The 10,029-nt window shown below is 41.4% G+C and overlaps 1 protein-coding gene across 7 annotated transcripts in view; it reads right to left on the bottom strand.

Annotated features, from left to right (window-relative positions):
- Positions 1–3,287: 3,287 nt before the first annotated feature.
- The window catches only part of C6H10orf71 (chromosome 6 C10orf71 homolog), a 110,783-nt gene continuing 104,041 nt past the window's right edge, over positions 3,288–10,029 (bottom strand). For all 7 annotated transcript variants that reach the window (XM_032445336.1, XM_032445337.1, XM_015866768.1 and 4 more), the window contains one exon: positions 3,288–9,219. In XM_032445336.1, coding sequence (XP_032301227.1) covers positions 4,472–9,043 — 4,572 coding nt within the window. In that variant the 5' untranslated portion in view covers positions 9,044–9,219 and the 3' untranslated portion in view covers positions 3,288–4,471. The remainder of the gene's footprint in view (positions 9,220–10,029) is intronic.

Here is a 10,029-nt window from a genome sequence, read left to right as displayed (position 1 = left end):
CATGTCAGCATCAAGTGAGAGCTACTCAATTTTTTTCTAGGAAATGTCTCAACTCACAAGAAGGCAGCTGGAAAACCCAAACATGAGCAGGAGGCCGAGGTTTGCTGCCTGCATGGCAGATACCAAGGTAACTGCAGTTAAGCAGGGTGGTATATGGCTCTTAGGAAACTGTTGGAGCCAGTGAGTGCCAGTAGGTCTTGGTGCCAGTATTCCAGCTGGTATTTGACCTTGCTTGGTGTATGTGAAGGCTCAGCTGGTTGCTAAAGGGAGAAGTTTACTGGTGGTTAGAGCAGTGCTATGGCTGACCTCCTTGCCAGCAGAAGTGTATATTGTCTCAGGCTGACAGTGAAGGGATTTCATGAACGGAAAGCACAGCTGCTTAGTCCTCTGGCAGGACGGAAGGAGTTTTAAAAGCATTCTCTAGGTTTAAACATGTATGACTTTTTGCTGGGGTTTAACTTCTTTCCATTGCCAGAAAAATTTCAAAGACTATCCCTACTTTTCACAGCATCTTCCTACCGCCTTCCAAAGTACCTCAGATGTTGGTTTATTTATCTTTGTTACTGGACTTTGACATGGGAAGGTGTTGAATTTTTAGCATGGAAAACTGCTTCCCCAAAGTCCTGAGTTAAATCTGCTTTAATAAAAACAGAGCTTTAAGCAATTGGGACATAAATGATTTCTCTTCTGCACTATTGAAGCGCTGCTTTGTAAGTATGTTTAGTAACATATTAGAAACAAGTCTCTAATTGCACATAGAGTACCGAAGACCTGACTACTTAATGTAAAAAAATCAACATCATGAAAATATTGAGAATATTGCAAAGAAGAAAGGGAAGACCACAGGTCATTTTCAGCTGTTCCCTTTCCACTTCAACCCCATAATTACATTATTATCTTTAATATCAGGGAACAGTGGTAAATCTAAGATCATCCTACAACTGAAATAATGATCCTAAAGAAGAAATTAATTAATTATTGACCTCTATTGTTAAAATGGGCCTTCACACACACAAAAATCACATTAATATTCAATTTATTCAAGTGTTCCATTTTCTCTGTATCTTGTATAAGGATCTGACACAGAGTTTCCTCAATAAAGATGACTGATGTAAATGAGTTGCTCCAAATTACACATGTAAGTGTATTCACTAGAGCCCACGTAACCTATCACATACAATATCACCAGCTCCTGATGCTGCTTTTGAGTGAGACAGAGGAGCAAACATAGAGGTCTTAATTTTTACAGGAAGAAAGCAGAGTACATCCCCCATATACAGAGATGCAAATCCATTTGAAGAGTTTCTGGTAAACCACACGTAATAAATTTTTCTGCTTGTGCTCTGCCCTGACCAAAACATACTAACATTTTCACAGTCAGCAAGGATTGCTTGGCTAGTCAGGATTCAAAGCAGGCAGAATCTGAATGAAAATGCCACTCAGTACAAAAAGGCACAAGGCAGCTCCCAGACCTATGGTTGTGTACTCCACACATTCTTTGCTGTCATCAACAGTTTTTTGGGCATAACTGGAGATAAAGCTACAGTGAGATGTAATTGTAATGAAATGACTGGTTAGAAGTCATCCCAGTACTGCAAAACAAGTCCTGTTTATTTTGTTTGTTAATTAATAATTATTTATTTGCAAATACAGAATGTACTGATGACATACGTGTTCCTAGAGAAATGGTTACAAAAGCCCTGAACACCTGGGGAGGGGAAGTTTCAACTGAAACAAATGCAGCATTTTGCATGAGGAAAGATGAGTTCCCAGAACTGAATCATGGCAGCAGATTGGCAGACTCTTATCTGTTGTGTGGCAATGAGAAAGGCATTGGGGCTGCCCCAGAAAGAGAAAGGCTCAAAGTGAGAAGGTTCTGGTGACAGTGCCTTGCTGAGGGACGCCTGTGCTTCTTTCTGGGCCCGTGGATCTTAGCAAGGAAGATCCATTACTACAACCAAGCCTGGAAGCACAGAGAAATGCAACATGGGGAAACACGAACTACAAGAGAAGGGAGCAGTGAAAGAAATGGCCCCATTCTCAGCCTGCTGTGCTTCTATGTATACAGAGTCATAGGCTGCCGCAAGGCAGAATTCATCTCTGTTTACCTACACGTCTCTTCATTCTAATTTAATGTCATGGTCATTGGCATCACAATACAGTGCTTTTTTAATAAATGTTTTAGTGATTATTGCACATTTCCCATAGCTTCCTCTCCAGAAGAGATCAATTAACAGCTGTCATCTTGTCCAGCAGACCTAGATATTCCACTACAGCAATGGAAAAAGAAACCAAACAAAACAGAAGTGTGCAAAGGGAGGAAAATATTTGTTATTTGAGAAGTTGTTGATTTGCTACCTTTTAACAGACAACCATTTTGTGTTGACCATCATAGACTTTACTGCTGTCTTCTTATACTGACATGCAAACAGCAGTTCTATAGGTGCATAAAATATATGCATATTTAACAAAAATGTTTTTTTTTTTTTTTTCTATATACATATATAGAAATAATCTGTCTGGGACCCAAAGCAACACTTGTGTAACAGCATTCACTCCGTGCGGCGATGCACTCTGGGGACAGGTCTGAATACACAATAAGAATCATTTTGAGACTTATTTTCAAAGACCTCTGGCTCTGGTTTGCTTGGCCAAAATTCCCTCTGTGACCCATTGCAGAGGAAATGCTAATTCACTGCCTGAAAGTGTAATTAAGCACCTGGTGGGAAGGCAGGGCCAACCCAGGGGGCCAGAAGGAGTGGAGCCAGGATCCACCCCTTCCCTGACCTCACTTAAAGGCTGGCAGTGGATGTGAAGGTATCTTGCTGGAGATTCCCATCTACCTTGAGGCCTTCCAAAGGTAAGCAATTTTTTTCTTCCTTTGTTTCTGTGTCCATGGCTGCTGTATTTGGGCTTGTCCTCATTTGCTGCAGCCTAGACTGTGCCACACTGCTATTATTGCTGTGCTTTCCATCTCATTATAGCACTACAGTGTTACACGCATCCATGTTTAGAGATTCAGTTTGCTGTGACTGCAGCTAACAGAAAGGATCGGCTAAAGGTGGTTGGTATTCAAGTTAGTACTGGGCCCTCTTCAGACATCCAGGCTTTGCTTTGCTGTCACAGGAATCGAAAAATTCACCATGCTTTCCTCAAATATCTAGCAGTTATTTACTGTTCCAATTCAAAGTTTATGGAAAAACTTCAATGTCTGAAGCTGTTAAAATACTCCCGCACTTCAATTTTGGAAAAGAAAAACTATGAAATGAGACAGGAAAAAAAAGGAAAACAGTTACTCCAAATATATATATTTATAAGCAGACACATTACATTCAGGTTTTTTCCATCTTTTCACCAAGGTTCTCTTATTATCTATGATGATAAAAAATATCTTAAGCAAGGATGAGTTATAGTTTGATACACAGTGATTATCCCAAAAAGCACTTTTTCAGAAATTAACACTTTGGCTGTTATATCTTTCTCTCTCTCTCTCTCTCTCTCTTTTTTTTTAATCACAGAATGCATGAAAACAAAATTAAGAACACCATTTTTCAGACTGTAAAAGTTAGCACTGTATTTCAGAGGGAGCCTAACACCAAACCAAAACCAAAAGCATTTCAATTATATCAAGCAGAGATCTTTTCATCCTAACAAAAAGTTAAATACTGCTATGGGACTTCATTCAGCCTTGCTCCTTACCAAAATATTTTGGGCCAAATATCGAGATAAATAGAAGTTTAAAGTTGCATTATAAATAACCCCTGGTGCTAGAGTGTATTTGGAAATTATCAACAAATATAAACAATTCAGCAGCAGGTTAGTGGACACTGCAAAAGTATATAAGAAGTCAAGAGCAGCTGCAACTGTATTCTGGTTGTTTAAGTGTTTCTTTGGTATGGCTGTTGTACTGTGCATCCAGTATACAATCTTCTTGTCAGTAACATCTGGTTAATCAATGTGCGCAAAAAATGAATTTCAGGTTTGTGGTATCTTTGTAGCTTTCTACCTGCCAATACAGTTCAAAGGCACAGAGTGAGGAAAGTTCAAGAGATGTGGCATCTCTCTTAGTTCTCAGGATGGACAGGATGGTCTCATAGGCTTTACTTTCTGTCATGTATCGTGCAACACATCTGGGCAAAAGCATACTTGCTTTGGCAAACCCAGCCACCCTAATGGCAAAGCAGCAGTAGCAACAAGCAGTGGCTTCATGCTGTTGTATTCATTTGTTTAGCTGACATTGCCCCTTTAACTCACTAATGATTTGGGGCTCACTCAATTTTACACTTCTTCAGAGTGACCATCTCCTCTTATCTTTCAACACTGTCATCCTTCATTGTCCTTCCCACCCAAACCATAATGAGATTCAGACATAGTGTTGTACAAACATCAGATCTGTGTGTGCTCATGTGTACGTGTGACTGTCCAAAAGGATCTTAAAAATATCAGCTGGCTTGTTCTGTTCCTTCATTTTTCAAGATACTCCTTCAGCAGAAAAATTATCTAAATTAGTGAGTGACACTAGGGCTGTATTTGGGGTTGGGCTCATGTCCTTTCCTAAGCAAATGTGAGTTTCTTCAGTATCTTGGCTGCAGGATTGAGAGGCCAGTTCAATACAGGGCTGGGTATCCACATCTCCAGTGTATCTATATTCTTGTTGGCCATCTTTTGGTAGTTCTTCCAGTTCTCCTTGTGTGGTTGGCATTAACCAGGTAGATTCAGAGAGCTGAGAAGGTGACCTCAGCACTGCCACAGATGAAGCTGGTAAAGGCAGTGCTCTAGGGTAGGAGGAATAAGGAGAACTCCTAATTTCGGAAGGTGAAGGCTGGTATACATTTCCTTCTGAGGAAGGGACTGAGACTTGAACATACTTGCCAGTTTCTGGATCATAAAATGTCTTTAAATTAACTTCAGCTGGTAAATCAACTACATAGTATTGGCCAGAATCAGGATCTTGGAGAAGTTTACGCTGGGTCAAAGAAGGTGAAGGGCTTACTGCAGATGCACCACTAAGTCTTCTTATACTGGTTTCTGGAGGAGTCAAAGTTGAGTGAGGAGCAGGATGGATAGAATACCCCAATGGTGAAGGAGATGCTAGTGTGTGTCCAGACTGAGAAACTTTTCTCCCTACAGCATCTGTATGCTCTGTCTGATGCTTTTTCTGCTGCTCTTCTATTTTCTTTCTCCTGCTTGCCAGCTTTTTGGCCCGTCGCAGAGCCTTTTCTGTTTTTGGTGGCACAGCAGGAGGCTTGCCTGCTCCTCTCTCCCCAAGACCCCGTCTCTCAGCTTCCCCTGCAGGATCAAGTAGAAGATGCCTCTGTGTTGGATTCAGTATTTCTTCTGCAGATGTATCAGCTTGACTCTTCAATGCCATGTTCAGTAAGGCAGGGTTTATAGCACCCTCTGTCTCTCCAAGGCTAGAAATGGTTGTTTTATCTGATGGTAAACTGACAACAAGAGAGTGCATTGTGCTTCCTGATCTGGGGCTTGTAACAGCAGAGCATTCAAGACTGTCTAACAAAACTTGTGTATCTTCCACGTCTAGCATGTCTTCTAAAGCTTCGTGGGATGCAGAAAGATATGTGTGGTCCTCTGGTATAGATTCAGTCACAGGGGAAATTGTCTCTGTAGTTATTATCTTTTTTGCACAAGAACCTCCTCTGCGATTAAATAAATGTTGGTTCTTAAAGTAATTTACCTTTCTTTCTGTTGGATAGCTGGGGCTGTTTTGTGCTTGGTCATTTTCTAGACCTAAATTTGGCTGTGTTAAGCTGTGTCCCGCCTTCCTAATCTGTGGCTTTTCTTTATCTCTGCAAATACTTTCCTCATTCATTTTCCCAACTTCATTTAACAAAGCACAAGTCTCTTCATCTTTTTCCATAAGCTTCCCTAACAAAAAGCTCTCTGTATCTTCAAGAAGATTGGGGTCCAGTGTTGCAGAAGTATTTCCAGACCCACTGGCATCTCTCCCTCTGTCGGCTGCTCCTTCCCTCACATCCTGCTGCCCTCTGTGCATTGAGGCGGACCAGCCTTGCTCCGGGGCATGCAGCACATCCTGGGGTTGCTTGCTGTGTGCAGCTGGGGTTGCAAATCTACCTTCCATTTCCTTATAACTGCTGCTCACTGTATCATCTAGGGAAAAGGATCTAAACAGAGGCATCTTGACAGCTCTTATTACCTGAGGTGACCTAAATGTATTATCTTTAATCATAAAAAGACGGGGTTTGGCTGAACTTGAAGATGGTCGAGTTTGTGGCTCCTCCAACCTTGTAGTGGGTGTGTCTTTTATGCTGTCAGAAGCAGAATCCTTGCCATTGGCCTCTTCCTTTTTCTCTTGTCTTAGCTTTTCTTTCATCATGCTCTTTTGTTCATTCTCAGTAACTGCACCCTCCTTCCTCTCTGCTGCACCAGTACCAGAGCTGACACAAGCATAATACTGCAGTTTGTCTTCCCCAACTGCATTCTGTCTCTCCTCATGGCTTTTCTTACTTTCTTCACTCATTTCAGCCTTAGTCCTCTGGCTTTCTTCATGGCTTTCCTTCTTCATCAGGGGCTCTGTTGAAAGTGGCTCCTCATGAAATGGTTGCTCTACTGTGGAGATGAAAGACTGTTCAGAAGAACTAGGGCTTCTTTTGCCTTGTTCTTCATTGCCAGTGACTACCATGTTGGTTTGGATGTTGCTGTAAGGTACATCCTCTGCTGGTGAGAGCTGGCTTGAGGGTGTTTTGAAAGCAACATTTTCATTCAGTTCATCAGCCTTTTCCTCAGCTCGGAAACTGGAATTTTGCAAGGGCTGCCCAGGAGTTCTATCTGCATCGTCTTTACTGTATAGTTTCATTGCTGGATAAGGCAAACTTTTTCTTAAATTGGGCTCTTCACACTGATGCCCTAACAAGGAGTGGCCCTCATTACCCCTTGTATTTTTAATCAGATCTTCATGTGTTGAATGATGTTGCTGCAAATTGTCTCCAGTCTGGTGAAATAAAAGGTCTGCTGTTGTCTGGGGTGAACTCAAAGTCAGGTAATTGTCTGTGAAGTGTCCAGCTAAATCAGTTTTATTGTCCTTTTCATGAACACTCTCAGACAATGCTGAAGTTATATCACTCAATTCATCTTTCTCTGCCATCTTCATGTTATTTTTTTCTTGCAGATTCTCCTGTATACTTTCCCTAGCCTTGTTTCTATTTTCCAAGACTCTTAATAGAGGAGAAGGAGTATAAATGGTTTTAACACGTTTACGCACATCCTTCAAATTGAACAACAGACTTGATGCTTTTGATTTGTAACTGTCCCGAGACCTGTAATCACTAAACACACTCTCTTCATCGTCTTTCTCTGACACACTCTCAGTGGGAGGAGGTGTGAGTGGGATCATCTCACTTTCCATGGGGTCCATCTCCTGTTTTGGTGGTATAATGGGTGTTAAGAGTTCAGTGATGTTAAAAATGGGACTGACTGATCCAGGGGAGTTTGCTTGTTTAATCAGAGGAATCACATCCTGATCAGGTTTGGCTCCAGATGCTTTTTCAGACAACAAACATGTTTCATTGCTGACTGGGAACTCCTCTGAAGTCTGTCTCCTCTCTGATGCCCCTTTTGTAGCCCTCAGCCTCCTCCAGGGTGGACTGATGGCTTCCTCTTTGGTTAAGGTGGCTAGGAGCACTCGTGGAGGTGGGACAGGTGCCTGGGATGAAGATGAGGGGGAAACCATCCTGTGGGACATGGACTGGGGTGAGATGGAGGTCTGGGACATGGCATGAGGGGAAGGTTGAGCTGGAAGTGGCAGGGGTGGTATAGGAGGGGCTTCATGGATGGGTGGTGTTGGGGGACGGGGGGGAGCTGGGAGAGAAAGTGACTGAGGGACTGGAGGTGGTTGAGAAGGATCCTGGTACATGTGGATCCTAGGTGGGGGTACAGGAGGAAGAGCAGCAGGAAAATCAGTTCCTGAAGGGAGGGGACCCTGAGGTACAAATACAGCTGGGAGGGGGACGCTGAAAGCAGTTTCTGGTGGAATTGGCTCCATCTGAAAATCTTTCTTCTGCTTCTTAGTAACAGTGGCCTTGACAGGTGGCAATTTAAGTTCACTTGCATGAGATCCTTTAATAAATGGTGCTTCTTCAAGGTATGCAAGGCTTTCCTTTTTTGTTATTGGATCAACAAATTCCTCTTTTTCAGACAATTTTTTATGATGGACATTCCATGATTCAAAAGCACTATTCTCACTGTGAAGAAAATTGCCTTTTTTTGCTGGTTCATTAACTTTCAAATTTTTGTTTTTCAAAGCGTTTTTGGATGAACGGGAAAAATTTGACTTGGCTACTTTTGACATCTCAATCAGCACTGGATAACAACCATCAGAACCACAATAACTCAGATCTATTTTATTAGGTATTTTCTGTGGCTCTTGTTTGCCACTGACATGGTGGCTATCTTGTCTATCCTCAGAAAATCCAGACAGTTCCTTGTGAATGTTTAAAATGGCTGTGTTATCCCAACATGTCATATCATTTCCATGATTTAATTTACATCTTTGAAAGCTATTTTTAATAGGCTGCTTACTGGCTGTCAGGGAATCTCCTGACCCTTGATTTGCAGTCTTATCAAATGTCTTAATCAGTGAAGAAACTTTTGAAACATGTTTATTGTTCCTTAGACCAGGGACTGGCAAATTCAGCCTTCTCCTTTCTGTACCAAGTGTGTTATTCTTGGCACTCTTTTTCTCTTCTGGAGCACACTTTGGTAACTGCTGGAATGTTGAAGCCCATATTGCATGTTCATTGTTTCTTGCTGCTAGCTTGTTACAGCTTGCTGTTAACTTGACGGCATGGTTTAATGCCCCTGGATGAAATTTAGCAGAGAACTGGTGAGTGAAGTCAGGTGAAATGGCAAGATCTGGTTCATTGTAGGAGTCTTCAAGTTCTGCCACACATAGACTTTTGAAAGCCCGGTCTGTGAGGCTGCTCACTTCTCGGTCTGTGTCATCCAGGAGACTCCCAATACTTGAGGAGTCACTCTGCCCTTCTGTATGTTTCTTATTTCCCTGCATTGTTCATGGAAGTCATGAATGAACTATCCAAAGGATTAACACCAGGTGTCAAACAGGCAGATGGCTGTGTTGCAGAGTTCCAGTCATATGCAATTTATAAACATAAAGCAATTCCTCCAGTCAGTGCTGCAGCATATTGATTCATCTTATGGAGCAGGTGAAGGAATCTTTCTCCTCTGCAAAGACAGATTATGAATTATCATTTTTATGTAGTAATATTATAAGAAAAAGAGTATTTTCTAGATAGATCAGTCACTGACTAATTTGCTGCTGTGTATTTTCTGTTTAAATGCTAGGAACATGTTAAACAGTATGAAAAATAATTATTATTTTAGTCAATTTGGGTAGTTTGCAGTAGATAGATTAGTTATAGGAAAAGGTCATTAAAAGTGATTTCATATCAGATTCCTTACAGACTTAAGAGCCAAATTTCAAGAACTTTTATTTGCTCACTTCTAACACTTCCAAGTGCTGTGGAGATTGGCCTTTTTATGGCCAGAAAGAATAAGCAAATTCAAAAAAGAATGTCAGTGTACATCAGTGCACGCTATGTCTACAGAGGTGAGCCTCTCTGTACCAGTCAAGCTTTGCTTTCATAATTACCTGCCTGAATATGAGAAAAAAGAATGGCACTGTAAGTAAAGCATTAAAAAATAATAATAATTTAAAAAAGTTTGCTGTGCATTACACGTTCCAAGAAAATATTGCTGAGGGAACATGCTCTAGCCACCTATATTCAGATATGGTTGGATTGATGTATTGAAAATGAAGAAGCTGCTAATATCAGTTTAGCCAGCAGAAGGCAGGAGTGCCTAGGGGACTCTCTGAGTCCCAGTAAAGGAGTGCAGGGAACCTTTGGTTTCACTTCCAGAACTGATGGCAGTGAATGGTACCACATTCAACACAATTATAAAATATCAGTCTTTCATTGATCTCTGATTACAGTGTGAGGGCAGGGTCTGCATCAAGGTCTATCCTTACATCAG

Source organism: Coturnix japonica, chromosome 6, assembly GCF_001577835.2.
Source record: "Coturnix japonica isolate 7356 chromosome 6, Coturnix japonica 2.1, whole genome shotgun sequence".
In the NCBI taxonomy this organism is placed as follows: domain Eukaryota; kingdom Metazoa; phylum Chordata; class Aves; order Galliformes; family Phasianidae; genus Coturnix; species Coturnix japonica.
Note: the sequence above shows the minus strand (reverse complement) of the source record. Positions and strands in the feature narration are given on the sequence as shown.